At 39.1% G+C, this 18249-nt stretch overlaps 1 protein-coding gene across 2 annotated transcripts in view; it reads left to right on the forward strand.

The window, feature by feature from the left end:
• MAST4 (microtubule associated serine/threonine kinase family member 4) overlaps positions 1 to 18249 on the forward strand; it is a 192278-nt gene that overhangs the window by 126854 nt on the left and 47175 nt on the right. For both annotated transcript variants that reach the window (XM_010588190.3, XM_010588189.3), the window contains exons 8-11: positions 712 to 813; positions 3413 to 3545; positions 8105 to 8172; positions 11232 to 11317. In XM_010588190.3, the coding sequence (XP_010586492.2) occupies positions 712 to 813; positions 3413 to 3545; positions 8105 to 8172; positions 11232 to 11317 (389 nt within the window). The remainder of the gene's footprint in view (positions 1 to 711; positions 814 to 3412; positions 3546 to 8104; positions 8173 to 11231; positions 11318 to 18249) is intronic.

Raw genomic sequence — 18249 nt, forward strand, 5'->3', positions numbered from 1 at the left:
CTAACATTGATAATAAACATTACATGCTTCTTACATGTTATGAAATGATTTATTTATATGTTAATCATATTGTATCTGTGAAATAGATTCTATGAACATTCAAATGCCCAGGATAGCAAAAGCAGTTCTTCAGTCTGTCACAAATATAACCATGTCGGCCATTCCATACATTTAAGATGTTACATCTGGAAAATCAAGGTTCCTGGTCAGCTGCCCAGTCGACTTGTACCGTGTACTTAAAGTATCATAAACTTTTTATGTCTCTTCATTCATATTTTACATTAAGAGATATAGCATTTGATTTTTAAAACATAGGCAATAAAAATTTTGTGATTTAACTTCAGCTAATGGAAACCCTGGTGGCGTAGTGGTTAAGAGGTATGTCTGCTAACCAAAAGGTCCGCAGTTCAAATCCACCAGGCGCCCCTCGGAAACATGGGGAAGTTCTACCCTGTCGTATAGGTTCGCCACGAGTCAGAATCGACTTGACATCAGTGGGTTCCAATAGAGCCGTTTGGGAGATATCGAAGTTTAATAGTGTCCATTTATGTAGCGATACTGCTCGTTTATCCTGCAGAGATTTAAAAAGTATTTTCTAATTCATTTAATTTTTGAATATTTATGATTATCTAATTAGCATGCTTTGCTGATTTTCTTTTCCATTCAGTGGAACAATTCTGTATCATCATTCTTTTCATTGCTCTTTCATAGGCTCATGATCGTTCAGAAAGTGGAGAATTGGCGTTTATTAAACAACTAGTCAGAAAAATCCTAATCGTCATTGCCCGCCCTGCTCGGTTATTAGAGTGCCTGGTAAGTGCCTGACTAGGTTATGTATTGTTAACTGTGGGAAAGCGGTAACTGACAGACAGCTCCAGTTTCACTTGGCTTCAAAGACCAGAGCTCCATGGGAAGATTCACAAGGAACCGCAGCTTGTGCATGTTTATGAGGACATCCATATGTGTTTTTTCTTCTCTGATTATAAGTAAGACTTCCAGGACTTGTGCTGTATTAAGTGATAGTCAGATCACATCCTGGGCATACTGGAAAGATGATCATGAAATAATGTGTGTACACTTATCTCAACGTAATTACTTTACATCGCAGCTAATTTAAAATGCTTGCTGTGCCTCACTTACGTAGAGCTGCCAAGATGCAGAGGGAAGGAAAGCAGAAATATGCTACGTAGTGACCTGTGGTTATAAATATTGTCTTTAAAATGTGGCAAGCTAGCAAAACATTTGGGAGAATACAATAGGGCTCATCCAGACCTGAAGGAAAGAGACTTTTCGAGATTAGTTCGTTTTATCAATTATACTGTGAAACCTGTGAGAGCTGAAACTCGATAAGACTGTCTTGTTTTTCCTGGTCTCGCAAGTTTTCAGTCTTTGTCAGGGCACAGACTTACTACTTTTCTGTTACTCTCTATTAGTGGTAAATACCTGTTTTCTTTCTCTGACAGGTTTCCACCTTACCTGGGTTCCAGCTTTCACAGGTTTTAGTGTATAATCTTTGGCCCATGATCATTTTTCAACTGTAAAATTTCTGTTTTCTTTTCTAAAATTTTAATTGAGATTTTAGTCAAAACTGTGGGGAAATATGAAACTTTGAGCATATGAATTGTTTTAAGGTCCTTAATATAACATAAAAACTTTTAAATTCCACTGGTCAGTAAAATAATTATAATACCATGTACAGCACAGCTTTTTAGAATTACACACATGTACACATACATACACATGCACACATTGTATACATATATGGTTGTATCACTTTGGTATTTTTGCTTTTTTTAGCATTCATTTTTTTTGTAGTAGTGAAATGTTCACAGGCTCTTAAATTTATAGCAATGCATTTTTTTTTTTTTTTAAAGGGGAAATCTCGAGGATAAAAGTAGGGAAGTGGCAGGACAGGGCTTTACACCAATGGCCAAGACCTTTAGAATCACGGAATCAAAAGCGTCATTAGCACTGAGTGTCTCTGGAAGAATAAAGGGAGAAACAAAACAAAACACAGTGGGTGCTTTGGAGAGGAGAACTTCATGGCCAGCAGTGCAGATAGAAGGAGACTTACTTTTCACTACTTCCCTTGTTATATCGTGTGGATTTTGTACTAAGTGCTTGCACTTCCTACACTAGTTTCATTTGAGTGAAAATGCCATTTAGCATTAAAACGTATTTTTCTGGACAGCAACAGATATGCTAAGAGAAGATCTTGCCTTAGGAGAAGAAATAAAATTTTTATAGTAATAGCTCATAAACAGAAGAAAAAAATAGAAGTAGGACCTTTCAAAGCTGGAAACAAGTGAGCTTAGAACTAGCTTTGAAAATTTTGCTGTTGTCAGTACTGTATGAAGTTCAGATGAAGCTGAACTTTTGAGTTTTAGAAGCTGTTTCCCCAAACAGTCATTTTCTACCTGCCATCCCCAGCCTTGCCCTGTCTGTCACTGTACATTTATATAAAGGGCTCTGTGTGTATACATTGGCTTGGCTTGGCTCCACTTTGAAGTATGGCTTTTAGAAATTCTTTAGTCATTCTCAGATGAAATGCTGAGATTCCAAAGTTGCCTGTTTTAAGCATTAATCAAAATGGTGAAAAAAATCCTAGGGAAAAAAAACAAACTGGGAAATATATCTGAAAATAGTGACTGTGACTTAAATGTGTAAGCATAATTGTTTACAGCACATAAATGCATGGCTCCCATCTAGAGTAATGTGATCCTGTAGATTTTTATTACATACTAGAAAAAAAAAACAACAGACTACCAAGGAAAATGAAATATGTAGGGAAATACCCAACTGAAGTTTTACAGAAGGACAAAGAAGTAATTGGAAGTATTAATTTTATATTTTTTTCTTGGCTCTTCACCTTATGTGACTGTTAATAATTTAATTTTATAGTTCACTGACAGAAAGTGGTGATTTTGAGTTTTTTCTTTCTAATGCTTTTGGATATCTCTGCACTAAGGGAGTTCCCTACGAGACTTTGAAAAAATGTATTCTGGCATGACTACTTTTGTGGTTAGCTAGATAGGGAGAAAAACAGTCTCTGGGTGAGATTCCCAGATTTGAAAACTTTGCTTAAGAGGCTCATTAAAAATTCAGACTTCATCGTCTTCAGTGAGGTAGATATGTGTGAGTAGAAAATAGTACCTTCAAAGTTGCATTAATAAGAAATTGGAAATGGCCATCATCTTTGGGTTACCAAGTACATAAATGTATTGGTTTTTCCCTTTAGCTTAGAATATGAAGTGAGAATTATGTACTTTTTTGAAACAATTTGCCTCCTATTCTGCATAAATAACCCACAACCGTGTATATCCAGCAATTTTACTGTGAATGAGATTTATGTAATAAAATCTCAGAAAATTTTGGCTCAAAGAATTATCCATCTGTGTTTGTCTTCTGCTAGGAATTTGATCCTGAAGAATTTTACTACCTATTGGAAGCTGCAGAAGGCCATGCAAAAGAAGGACAGGGTATTAAAACTGACATTCCCAGGTACATCATCAGTCAGCTGGGGCTCAATAAGGATCCTTTGGAAGGTGAGTACCTTGGTGGGGCTGACCTTTTACTTGCTTACGCACCGTGGCCGCACATAAGAACTTAGCTGCCAGTCTTAATTTTTCTCTCATGTTTTGGCTCTCATGTTTCCATCTATTGAAAATTCCATACTTGTGGGCTGATTGTAATTTGAAGGAATTAGCCATGAGCTGAATCTGGAGAAGTAAATGGACATGACTCATTTGTGTGTTTACCTAGAGTGTGGGGACAGAACTTGAAATCCTAGAGGCCTGTCAACCTGAGAATGCCGGTGTCCCAGAAGGGTTTAGATTTCAGTCTTCTCACAGTATTTTTTCTCTTGCAAAGCTCAGTTGGCTTCTTCCGGAGGGCAGTTCTAATTTTGAAAATATCGCTACAGACATTAACTAAAATTAATTTTAAAATGACATTTAAACTTAAAGTAATAGGGGAGTAATGTAACTGATTATAGGTTACTTTAAACTGGGTGCAATATTGGTAGGTGTATTTTTGCTTACTTGTTCTAAGCAAGTATGAAAAATAGTAATACACAAGAGAGCCAATGAAAGGAGAAATGCTTTCTTAAAGCATATGAAAGGTTTAGGGCTGATGCAAGTGAAAAACTGACATAATTCTTTTAAATACAGAGAATAGAAAGCACCCTGTTAGTGATTTTTTTTAAAAATCCAGTATTGGTAAGCCACCCACCCTTCCTTTTTTTGCCTGTTTGTTCTTGTTTGGGATTGTCATTTAAAGCACTTAGGTTGTATACTGCCTAGAAAGACTCAAAAACCATTGCACAACCCTCCATTCAAAACTGTCTTCTTGATTCATTAAACTGAATTAGCAAACAGTGTTTATCTTGCTAAATTGTTTGTAATGGTGATAAGCATTGGCGTGGAGGCTTTTTTTTTTTTTTTTTTTTAGCCAGGGAACCTGCTGCTCTGTGCCCTGCTCTCCTATTTTCCCCTGCTTTGTTTGCTCTTATGGCCATTGTATCTTTGCTTCCAGGGAAATGATGCATGCATTACTGGGAGATAATGCCAGATAAATTTATACAGTACTGAAAGCAGTACCACAACAGATTCATCACTTATCAGAGACTGGTGGCTGCTTTTCTGAAAGTTCCCTGGGGAGAGATTTTTCCCCATGGCTTTTAAATTACCGTCTTTACCTTTTTGAATCATGAGTCTTCAGAAATGGTTTAAATCAATGAAATAAAAAGGGCAGATGTTTAATGGTATTTAGATGAGTTTTAAAAATCTCTTTAGGCATTACAAAATGATGCCTTAGCTTCCTGCTTCAAAAGCTGACTCTTGGTTCCATTCCATTACTACCCACTGCTTGCAAATAATATGTATTTCCCAGATAATAGTTATTTAGCAGAAATTCTATTTAAAACAGAACCATCTTTTAATTTGTTTTTTTAGGAAAATAATTGGAGTGGGGGAGGCTGTCAAACTATATTACAGTGACTCTTCACACTGGTGTAGTTAAGATTGTGTCAGCGCTTGAATTGTAGACCGAATGAGTTCTTCCCAGTTTTCTTATCTATCAGTAAATATCACTGCAGGCTGAATTTAGGTAGGTAAATAATCTGAGGCCCGTTCATGTACTTTTACAGAGACTTAAAAAAAAATTGTGATCTTTGACAATGTTGGACGTTAGTAATTGCATTAGTTTTGTAGGGCTGCCGTAATAAGTTATCACAAACTCAGTGGCTTAAAACACAGAAATGCACTTTCTCACTATTCGGGTCCGAAGTCCAAAATCAAGGCACTGGCAGGGTTGGTTCCTTCTGGAGGCTCTGGGAGAGAAACAGCCCCATGCTTCTCTTCTAGCTTTTGGTGGCTTCTGGCAGCCCTTCCTTGGCTTGTAAATGTATCGCTACAACCTCTGACTCTGTTTTCACTCGCCTTCTCCCCTGTATCTTTGTGTGTGTCCTCTCCTCTTCTTATAAGGACATCAGTCATTGGATTTAGGGCTCACCCTACATCCAGGATGATTTCATATCGAGATCCTTAACTAATAACTTCTGTAAAGATCCCTATTCCAAATCAGGTCACATTCTGAGGTTCTGGGTGGATGTGAATTTTCGGGATAAGCTATTTCACCCACTATACTGTTTATCACTGTGAGTTGTGTTTTTAACTCCTAACACTTAATTTTCTTGATTCAGAATGAAGATATTTTTAATCTCTTCATTATCATTTAAAATGTAACTTCTCCAGGTAATCTTATAAACTATTATAAACTCTGGTCTATATTTGTTTACCCTTCTTGTCTACATCTAAATTAACATACTTAAAGCCTGTCCTTTGAAGGGTAGAAGTGAGGGTCTTGAGCCAGACTGCCCAGGCCTGCACCTTGGAGGACATAGAAGATACTAGGAGCTTCTGTATGCTCAGGTCCTTCCTCTATAAAAATGGGACAATAGTGCTGGGAACCCTGGTGGTGCAGTGATTATGGTTGCTAACCAAAAGGTCTGCAGTTCTAATCCACCAGCCACTGTAAAACCATGTTGCTGTAAAAAAAATTAGCATAGCATGCTTACAAAAATACTTCACAAAAAAATGCATAAAAATATGGTTTATCTTCTACATGCAATCTTTCCAAAAAAAAAAAAAAGAATGGTATATGATTGCATGAAGTAAGAGCCTAAGAAATTACTTTAGAGGCATATAAAAATGTTACTAAAAACTGTGACTTTTTATTGTACATATTCTATTTTGAAAAATTAGAAAATGCAGGTAAGGTAATGAAAGAACATACAAATTACCTGTGATACTGACACTCAGGGTAACACTGTCAAAATTTTGGAGTAAATTATTTCATGCTTTCAAAAAAAAAAAAACAGTAAAGTGAATTTTGTTTCCTTATTTACTTGTATAATCTCAGGGATGCATTCCAATGGGAATATATTAGATGCCTTTGTTTCTCCTAACTAGACCACCGGGGAAGTAGTTAAGATAGTGTCAAGCGTGTGGCTTCTAGTCCAGGTTTAACTACTTTACATGATGTAATTATTATTAATAACATATAATAATCAACATTCAATGGACACTTAATTTTTGTTGGAGCCCTGGTGGCACAGTGGTTAAGAGCTATGGGTGCTAACCAAAGGTCAGGAGTTCAAATCCACTAGCCACTCCTCGGAAACCCTATGGGGTAGTTCTGCCCTGTCCTATAGGATCACTATGAGTCAGAATCGACTCAATGGCAATGAGTTTGGTTTTTGGTTTAATTTTTGTTAGGCAACATACTAAGGGCATTATATACATTATCGCATATACTCACAAACAGCCCTAGGAGGTAAATAGTAGTGTTCCCATTTTACAGGTAGGAGCCTCAACCTCAGCCAGGTTGAAAGGCCACTCAGTGCTGACACTGGTGGTAACCCAAGTCTTCTAATCTCTAAACTCCTCTTAATCATTACCATTACTTCCTTCCTGACAAATTGCAGATGCTTAGTTTACTTGGTGGGATATCTCACAGTGAATGCAAAGGAGTGGAATAAGAGATGCTCACTGTAACTTGAGAATCATCTCCGAACAGTAGTCCTTGTATCCTACTTGTCTCCCAGAGTCTGTGTCTTAGTAGTTACCTAGTGCTGCTACAAAAGAAATATCAGAAGTGGGTGGCTTTAACAAATTTATTTTCTCACAGTTTAAGAGGCTGGAAGTCCAAATTTAGGTGCCAGCTCTAGGGGAAGGGTTTCTTTCTCTGTTGGTTCTGGAGGAAAGTCCTTGTCTCTTCTGAGCTTCTGTTCCTGGGCAATCTTCATGTGTCTTGGCATCTTTCTTCTTCCATCTGTGCTTCTTTCCCTTGCTTGTTTAATCTCTTTTATTTATTAAAAAAGATTGACTCAAGACATACCCTACACACATACCCTACACTGATCCTGCCTCATTTATATAACAAAGACAACTCATTCCCAAATGGGATAATAATCACAAGCATCCTTCTGCCATCTAGTGGATTCCAACCCATAGCAACCCTAAAGGACAGAGTAGAACTGCTCCACAGGGATTCCAAGGAGCAGGCAGAAGATTTGAACTGCTGACCTTTAGGTTAGCGGCCATAACACTTAACTACTGTGCCACCAGAGCTTCAACCACAGGCATAAAAAACAAAAAAGAGGTTAGGAATTACAATACATATTTTGAGGGGACACAATTCAATCCATAACAGCCTGGGAAGTCTTACCTCTCTTGGATATCTGATTATAAGCACAGCTGTTAGGCCCCTCCCCCAAGCTCTTTCCAAGCTACCATGATTGCATTAGCCAGTGAATCCTGCTAGCTAAAGTAAAGGCCCTGTGTCTGAAGTCCCTATGTCTAGGTAGTCATAAAAATGACCACCTGGGAAGGGTGCATAATAAACAATTCCAGATGTTAGTTGCTGGTTCTTAACATTCTGGCTTTAAGACTTTTCCATGATGCATTGAAGTATATGGTAAGTTTTGTTTTGTTTTAATATTGGAGAAATTATTTTTCTTTTGTTTCAGCTTAGCAGTCTTGTCTAGTTGCAATTGTCCTACCTACTTTTCCTAAACTTTGCTTTTTTTTTTTTTTTAACTTAGAAATGGCTCAATTGGGAAATTATGACAGTGGAACAGCAGAAACCCCGGAAACAGATGAATCGCTGAGCGTAAGTATGCTCCTTGATGAGATGTGATGCTGTTTTTGCTGTTTATTGCCATGTGGTAATTTTGTCTGTGTTAATTACTTTATTCAACATATATTTATTGTGTTTTTTCTATGCACAAGGCACTATGCCAGGCACTGGGCATATAGCTTCTAGCTCCTCCCCTCAAAAAGAAACAGAAATTAGTAAAAAGAAATCACACAAAAAATGTAAAAGTGATAAATATGAATAAGATATGAAGGAAAAGGGCCATATGCTATGAGAACATAATATAAAGAGATTTACCTTAGTCCAGCAGGTCCAAAGAGATTTTCCAAGCAGTGGTGCTTTAACTGAGATGTGAGAAATTACTAGGATGAGAAGTCTGAAATGGGCAAAGGGAACAGTCCAGGTCAAGGGCTCGTTATGGGCAAAGATTCTGTGACACAAGGGAGAAGGATGCATCTGAGGCCAAGAGCAAGGGATACTGTCGAGGCAGGATGTAAAAACTGGACATGTAGGTCCTTGTTGCTCATGTTTGTCAGTCTTTCTTTTTTTTAAGGACAGTGAGAAGCTATTGAGCTTTGGGGGAAGTGTACGTGTGTAGGAGAAGTACGGGGTGGGGGGGTGCTGATGCATTCAGAGTTCTAGCTTGAGAAAAAATCACTGTGACCACAGTGTAGAAAGAAGATGGGGTGTGGGAGTAGGCAGGCGTGGCCATGGGGAAGTCAGTTAAGAGACTGTTGCAGTGGCGCAGGTGAGAGGTACTGGGTGCTGGTGCTATTCTCCCCAGTTATGAATGCCAAAAGAGGGACCAAAATGGGACAGGTTGGGTGTGGTCAGGGAAGCAGGGTAGCTGGTAGTCTCCTGGCTGAGAACCCAGGCTCTGGAGTCAGATTGCATAGATTTAAAACCTGATTCCACATCTTACTAGCTGTGGGAAACTTTGTGTACCTCAATTTCCTCATCTGTAAGAAAAATATTGCAGTAGAGATTACAAAAGATTAAAAGAGACAGTCCATATAAAATGATTAGAACTGTACCACATAGTAAATGCTAACCAAATGATAGATATTTTCATTATTCTTGTCATAATGGCCATAATTTTGGGTGTGATGAGATTGAAGTTCAACTGAGACAGCCAAAAAGAACCATCAACAGGCAGTTGTATATAAGGTCTGGTACCTGCTAGCTCTTGGAATAAGAATTTTTGGTCGAGGCATAAATCACTTAGAAGTTATCTGTGGTCATAAATGAGATTACTCAGGCAGGGAAAAGAGAATGAGAAAAGACCCCCGTAGAAAGCCTACAGCCCAAAGCCATGCAAGAGCAGTCAGTGGAAGTTGTGGAACATATAAGTGGTCCCGGTCTTGAATGGTGTTTTCTGAGATGGGACATTTGCAGGTGATTTAGGGCCTGTCGCTGGAGGGCAGGGAAAAGGAGAGGTGAGAGGTGGTTATTTGAACTGAGGCGGTCCAAGAACCCAGAGGCTAGGGTGTCAGATGAGTTACTTGTATAGACACTGAATTCACCCAGGATGGTGAGAGGATTTGGGCAGAGAGGAAGATGGGAAGTTGGGTACACAAGTCTTCCAATAATAAGTGATATGACAGGGTCAACAAATGACGGCACTAAGTAGGAGAAAATGGTACATACCTCAAAGTCACATGGTTTCTTACAAGAGAATGGGAAAGGAATGCCAGGTTCTGCAGAGGGGAGCAGAGAGGCTATGGATAATCTGTCAACACTAAGATACATGGGCATGAGAGAATTTTTTTAAGCACTGTTTATTCTTATCCTTTGAGCTAAATTTTCTAAAGAGCTCTCCTTTTGGAAATATGGACTATACCTCAACATAAAGAAAACAAAAATCCTCACAACTGTACCAATGAGCAACATCATGATAAACAGAGAAAAATGTTGAAGTTGTCAAGGATTTCATTTTACTTGGATCCACAATCAACAACCACGGAAACAGCAGTCAAGAAATCAAACGACTTATTGCATTAGGCAAATCTGCTGCGAAAAGCTCTTTCAAGTGTTAAAAAGCAGAGATGTCGCTTAAAAGACTAAGGTGCGCCTGACCCAAGCCATGGTGTTTTCAGTTGCCTCATGTGTGCAAACGCTGGGCAATTGAATAAGGAAGACCAAAAAAGAATTAATGCCTTTGAATTACAGTGTTGGTGAAGAATATTGAATATACCATGGACTGCCAGAAGAACAAACAAATCTATCTTGGAAGAAGTACAGCCAGAATGCTCCTTAGAAGCAAGGGTGGTGAGACTTTGTCGCACGTACTTTGGACATGTTATCAGGAGGGACGAGACCCTTGGAGAAGGACAGCATGCTTGGTAAAGTGAAGGGTCAGTGAAAAAGAGGAAGACCCTCGATGGGATGGCCTGACACAGTGGCTACAACAACAGGCTCAAACGTAGCAATGATTGTGAGGATGACGCAAGACTGGGCAGTGTTTTGTTCTGTTGTACATACGGTTGCTATGAGTTGGTACTGACTTAAGGGCACCTAACAACAACAACGCTGAGAAAAGTTATGGTAGAGAATAAAAGGCAGGCATTCTACTCTTAGGTATTCCATTCAACACCTACTACCTTTTTCAAATGAGAGAGGTTGCAACGGGAATGATACAGACCTACGTGCCCTGGTCAGGGACAAAGAGGCCACATGTTGGGCCTCTCCAGTTGGTTCTTTTCTGGGTGGCTGAAACCAGGAAGGTGTGACATTTTGGACTTAAATTCCAAAACTTTAGAAGACTGGGATGAGGCTAACTTGAATAGTTGACAAAGGGAAATTAAAATCTGGAATTTTCAAAAAGCTTGGTGCCCTTATCCCCTGAAATATGTGTTTGTTTAGATGAAACTGAGACAGGTGTCCTGAGGAGGTGTTTATCAGCACTGCTGTGGAAGACTGATCTTTAAAGCTGTCCCACAGGTTCATTTGGTTTTAAAACTGCACTTCAGCATATTAAATGACAGAACATATAATTCATGTGTTATTTAATTTGCTGTTAAAAGCACTTTCTCAAATTCTGAACTGTTTTTTAACTTGCATATTTTGTTTCCAAGAGCTCTAACACTTCCCTGAAACTTCGAAGGAAACCTCGGGAAAGTGATTTTGAAACGATTAAATTGATTAGCAATGGAGCCTATGGGTGAGTAATTCAAAAAAAGCTCTTTGTTATATTTTAACCTACCTGAGTAATATATTATTCACGTTTATCGTATGTCAAGTAGATGTTATGTGCGGACTTTACTTTTCAGACTACACAGCTTCTTTCTGGATGGGTGTAATGTGCTACCAAAATCATTTCTTATTGGATGCCCATCAGAAAACACATCTAGGGTCCTGGAGGAACTGGTTTTGGAGGACTGGTGAGGAAGACTTTGTAAAATAAGTGAAAATATAAAAAGAAAAGAAAAATTTTATGTACTCCTAGCTCCTTCACACTGCCCCTTTGAGTTTGGAAGTACCTGACTTTTGGTAGATAGAGATGTTTTTAATATACAGCATGTATGTGTGTGTGGGTGCATGTGGGTATGTGTGTATGTCTTGTGTGGTATTACTCCTTGCAAATTAGTCCATACTCCTTGTCTGATCCAGCAGTCAACCTTGTAAGAGAAGTATTTCAATAAGAAGTTGGTTGAAAATATAGAGTATTAACTTTCTTTTAGTGTTTGTATTAAAAAATTACACCAGGATTTTAAAAATTGAACTCATTAGTCATGCCTCTTGCTTGATCCATTTTTATTCAGACATGATATCCTTCTCATGACATAGGGCAAATTGTGACAGGATCTTTCTGAGTTACTAATAAATAGCTTGGAAGGATAATTAATATACGAACCACCTCCTGATTCATTTTAGCCAGCCCAAGAACTCGAGTTTAATTAAGTATTAATCTCAATTCCATCTGTATATGGAGAGCAATAAACAATTCCATAGACATTTATTGCCATTTATCACACACACAAGCTGATAAGAGAGCTACTTTTGTTGTGCCACAAGGGATATTTCCCCTTACTATTTTTTTTTTCACCCCTAATATTTTCCACACCATTAACTTAGCGAAGAACTTAAATATTTGTGAATCTTTTCTATGCTCCACTGCTTTGTTTTCAGATAACGTCAGGTGACACATTTCCTGATGAGGCTTACACATGCTTTCTGATGCTGTATTTCCGCAATATTTTATTTCCTTCAAGGTCCGCATTAAAACTTCTCTGCCTGGGAAAATTTTTCTAACATGCAGCTGTTTGCAATTCTTGTTTGTTATTTGTTTTCTAGTTCTCTTTGGTTTTGGAGATAATCTGGGGATCTCTTCCTTCACTAGCAAGAAAACTGAACTTGGATTTAGTGGCTCTGTGGGCTTGAATACTCTTAGATTTTATTGGCAGTGGAATTCTGGGATAAGATTATCTGTGAGGCACCACTTTTATGAAACTCAGGCATATATCTTAGCAGTATTTGGAGTTCTAATTGGTTGAGAAAACTCATTTGTAGTGCAATTAAACAACTGTGTAGTCAATGAGGTATATCACACTTTGGGGAATGGTTGGGAATATACAAGAAGTTAAACAAGCTGTGAATCAGTAAACACCCAGGATGCAGGCCAAGTCATTAATGGACTCACAAGCTGCCTGTGCGAGCTTCTACCATTCAGCCAAAACTTTTTTTCTCTTTTGCTCTTCTCAGATTTAATCGCTCATTACATTTCCAGCAGATTTCCTCTACATTTTAATTATTTGTAATTTGAAATTTGAATGAAGCTACACCCATTGGCCCACTCAAGATGCTGATTGCAGGCATATGTGAACTGGCTGAACAAGTGGGATCCCTCTATGGGCAGATGAACTCAAACTCTAAGAGGTTTTCTTGGGCACCAGTGTAACGGAGTGTACAGCTCACATCAGTGACTCAAAGTGACACCAATTCAATGACTTCTTGAGAATTGGTGGTGCTGGCAGCTAACCAAACCTCTTGTTAGGAAGGGCTTCTACCCGCCATGCTGAAACACGTGTCATGGTTTTCTCAGTGTCATACCCAGTGGCAATTCATGTTATAAGGCCAACTTGCTCATTTGTTCAACATCATATTTTCTTCTCTATTTAATGTGTTTTGATCTCTGACTGGAAATTCAACATCCCTTTATACCACTTGTTGCTAGGAGCCCTGGTGGTGCAGTGGTTAAAGCACTCGGCTGCTAAGCGAAAGATTGTCCACTTGAATCCACCAGCTGTTTTGCAGGAGAAAGATCTGGCAGTCTGCTTCCGTCAAGATTTACAGACTTGGAAATCATATGGGGGCAGTTCTGCTCTGTCCTACAGGGTCGCTTTGAGTTGGAATTGACTCAGTGGTTTGGTTCTTGGTTCAGTTTTGTTAACTGCCATGGATTTGGCTCCTGACTCATGGTGACCCCATGCACAGGGGAACAACACACTGTTCCCACACCGTCAACAATCGGTTGTGGATCGAATTGTGATCCATAGGGTTTCCGCTGGCTGATTTTTGGAAGCAGATCATCAGGACTTTCCTCCTAGTCTGTCTGAGTCTAAAAGCTCTGTGGAAACCTATTCAGCATCATAGCAACACACAGGCCTCCACTGATGGATGGTTGTAGCTACACATGAGGTGCATTGGCAGGAAGTCGAACCCAGGTCTCCCCCATAGAAGACGAGAATTCTAACACTGACCCACCATTGCCCCCACCTTTACACCACTTAGTCCTGTTAAAAGTTAACACTTACTGTGTGCCAGGCGCTGTGGTACAGTGAAACCTCTGAGAGCCAGGACTCAACAGGACTGCCTGGGTTTTCCAGGTCTTTTAAGTGTTCCACCTTTGAGAGGATGCAGTCTTACCACCTCTCTGTTAGTGGAAAATATTTGAGTTTTCCCTCTCCAACAGGTTCTGCCTTATACAGTTTCTGCCTTTTGCAGGTTTTATTGTGTCATATTTGGAGTATTTGGAGATGTCCTACTTCCTCCATTGAGCACTTACTTGCACCTGGATTTTTAAATTACAACTCCTATAATTTCAATGTGAAAGAATAAAATTTTTTAAAGTAAAAAAGCTAAATTTGAAAAGCACAATATTTTTTCCCTCACTTTGCTTTTCTTTTTAGCCGCAATGACCTCTCAAAGGACCCGGATCATTCGCCTGTCCACGTGGGCAAACTGGCATGTACCTCCCCCCAACACTCTCCCTGCAACCTTTCCTCTCAGCCTTCCTCTAACACATGCACCCTTGCTCCCACGTGCAGATTTACTCGCATGGATTCATGTATTGGGCTTTCCGATTTACACATAATTTTATACGCATTAGACATTCGTGCTGCCAATAGGACCGATTCATTCTGCTCTAGATCCTGTCAGCTTCTGATTCCATTTCTTAGCACCCTCTCACACCTCGCTTCTGCCTGGGAGAGGTGAAGCTTGAATCAGAGAAAACAGGCGTCTTTGTTACTTTTCCCGCCGCGTCACCTCCCACCCTTGGTTTTCCTGTTTCACAGGGAGGTCAGTGTAGGAAGAGAGAGACAGAAGCAGCTTCTCGGAAAAAGCAACACTTGGGGGCTAGGAAGCAGGGAAATGTGAGACTGCGTCAGTTCTGGCCAGTTTCATAAACTTAGAACATTCACAGCTCAGTTTAACAGAGTGTATAATTACTAGATGTCTGTCTGTCTATCTGTCGTTGTCTCTCCCCCTTCTCCCCTCCCTGCTGACTTTAATAGATTTGAAACATCTTTTAACTTAACTGAGCCCTGGTGGCGCAGTGGTCCAAAGCTCAGCTGCTAACCAAAGGGTCAGCAGTTCAAATCCACCCGCCACTCCTTGAAAACCCTATGGGACAGTTTTACTCTGTCCTGTAGGGTCGCTATGAGTCGGAATTGGCTTGGTGGTTTTTTTTTTTTTTTTAAACTGGAAAGGAAGAAAGATATGAGAGAGTCAACAATTGTTACTAAATAAACAAATTGCAACATTAAGAATAACATTCCCAAAGAGTACAAAAATATAAAAAGCCAAGAACATAAAAAAAAGCCCCAACTACAGCAAATGCTAACACATTCCTTCTGCTACTTGATCAAGATTAACAAGATACCTATAGGATTAATTTCAACTGGTTTAAGTATATTTTCTAAGGGATTAACTGATTATTTTTAGTACATCAAGGCAAGGGAAAGTAGAAGGTCAAATCCAATTTTATGAACTGAAAATCTGAGAATACAGACAGAAACCATTTTTTACACAGTGCCACAGAGACAGTCCTGGGAAGAATCATAGTCAATGTGGGCTGAGATGCTTTTTGCTTTATTCTTTCATAAAATCATGCACAGCACTGTTCTTGCTCCACTTCCTGCCATTCTCCAACATACTGCTGAGCAATTTATGTAAGAAGTGGTGATGCTTGATTGGAAGTCAAACTGGCAACCTTCAAATAGTCTAGATAGGAAAATCAGAATATTATATCTAAGGGTCCTCCCTGCTCAACTTAGTCAATATGAATTGTTGAAGGAAGAGATAGAATGTAAGCTGTCCTCCAGTTACTTTCAGTAGGCAAGTGATTATATACTGGGTTTTTTTTTTCTTTCTTTCTTTCTACATTTTTAATTCTGAATTCCATTTTTAAAAATGGATTTTCTATTTCAAAAATTCCCCTTTTTTATAGTATTTGTTTACCAGTGCTTGTCTTATACTGAAGGCGAGGACGTGGTCTTTTCTGTGCCCCTTCATATTTGTTTGTACTGTTACCAGCATCTAGTTAGGAGCAGCTCCAGTTTTCTGTGGACTCTTGCTTTTATCTAATCTGTAATTAGAGAAAGGAAAATACAGTTAAAGCCTTTAATCTGATACAGAGGGAGGAGGAATTTCTTGGTTAATTAGAAGGTTGGTCAAAGTGGGAAATCATTTCTAAAATGATACATACTTTAAACATTTTAATTTAACCTAAATGTATATAAATTTTATGATCTTTTGATGTAAGGCCAGGCCTCTTTAGGAACAGCCAGTATAAACCATACTTACAATAATTTGTTTCTGTGTTCCAGTTGTAGCTTCTTTAAAGGCAAAGCAAGAAAAAGAATCCAAAGATTGAAGCAATCTGTAGAATTATGAATTTTTATGCTTTTTCCAAGTTTTTCACATTTCCTCAACCCACGCTAAATCAATAGGAATTTTATTTAATTACTCACTATTATCAAAACTTTCCAAAGCATTCAGTTTAGTTTTTTTATGAACAAAGCTTTCCCTTTTCACACTCAGTGTTTCATCACTTTATATACAGTTATGGGAATTAAACTCAGCTGTCCCCAGGAGGTGCAAACAGTTAAGCTCTTGACTACTAGCCAAAAGGTTGGCAGTTCAAACCCACCCATAGGCACCTCAGAAGACAGGCCTGGCAATCTGCTTCCAAAAGATCACAGCCTTGAAAACCCTATGGAGCAGTTCCACTCTGCACACTTGGGTCACCATGAGTCAGAATGGGCTCGATGGCAATAACAACAACAACAGTGGGAGCCCAAGTATTGTGGACATCCTGGAGAGGACAACTAGTTACTTGCTGAAAGCCCTGGGCTCGAGGCTTGCTGGTTCCCCTTCCACCACTGGGTTTTTCGTGAGTTGGTCATGAGGAGTTTGGCTAAGAGAGCTTTTACTATATAACGGAAGAAAATCTAGAAAGCCGAAGAGATGAAGCAAGGGGAAAAAGGAGTAAAGTCAAAAAAAGAAGTATTGTTTAGACACAGACAATCAATATGTGATATTGTGAGTGAAGGAAAAAGATGGATACAATGACAAAGCTAAAGATATACATACTTGAAAAAATGAATTGCTAGCTGAACACTTAAAGGAAAAATATGAATATTGAATAAACTGGAATTGAATATACATGAAATTTATGTAAATGGATCACCCTGTTGTATTGTCAGAGCGTAGGAGGTCCTAGTCCCCCTTGCATAAGTGGCTGATTCATTTTTCAGGAATAATGAAAATTACTAGTGAAAAGCACATCTCGTGTCAGAGAACCCCTTACGTTTTCAGGAGGCAGGCTACTGGATATGCTTTGCCATGATTGATGGCTCTAGGTACATTATTACATATTTGATCATTGCCTAATCTGTGAATTCAAACCTGTTCTCCCATATAATAACAGATGAAGAGTGACTCGTGAGAAAAGGAGTCCATCTAAGACATTTTTCCTGTTGCTCTTTCTTTTCAGGTAGAATTTTAAGACTCCGCCTTAGAGTCCCCACCTAACCACTTACCTTTTTTTTTCCTCCAAGTAATTCCAAACCCTGGGAATCCATTGTCTTTACCCAGCCAGAACTGGTTCTGTAGAGTATTTGGGTGGGGCTTTAGGCAGAGATTCAGTGCAACCTGGTCATTTTGCAATAAAGGCATGTGGCACCTTGGCCATGGGTTAGGACGAACAGAAATGGCAGCTCCATCAGTGGACCCCTTACCCTCTATGTTGAGAAATGTATTTCCTGTTGAAACAGGAATCAGCCTATCAGATGCTGAGGTCCATAGTGAGGAAATATGCTACTTTTTGTTGCAAGACAGCCTGATATAACCTATGACACACTTCTCATTGATCTGGAAATTTTATGGGAAGTAAATTACTCTCAAGTTGGAAACCAGCTACTGTAAGAAGCTATGGTCCTTTTTGCAGATCCCAAGGGTATGGTATAGAAAACTATTGCTTCAGTTAGTCATGAGAAAGAGCCTAACATATATCTAACAATAGAAGGGGTCTAGCTCATGATATGTATGTAATTTTGTTAATTCTTTCCTCTTCTGACATACGTTGGATTTTGTTTTGTTTAGGGAAAAACTGGAAGCTTCAGCTAGCTATTGGAAAATAACTCACTCTGGGGACAGTCCGTTTCCTTCCTTCAGCAGTAAAGATGAATTTGTGCCTTATGTATGACCTGTGACCTTCGTGGAAAGAATGTTATTGTTGGTACCTGCTGTTGAGTTGGACCCTGACTCATGGCTACTCAATGCACAACAGCCCTGTTGTGATCCATAGGGTTTTCACTGGCCAGTTTTTGAAAGTAGATCGCCAGGCCTTTCTTCCTAGAAGTGTATTGG

The sequence above is a fragment of the Loxodonta africana genome, chromosome 2, assembly GCF_030014295.1.
Source record: "Loxodonta africana isolate mLoxAfr1 chromosome 2, mLoxAfr1.hap2, whole genome shotgun sequence".
NCBI lineage: Eukaryota > Metazoa > Chordata > Mammalia > Proboscidea > Elephantidae > Loxodonta > Loxodonta africana.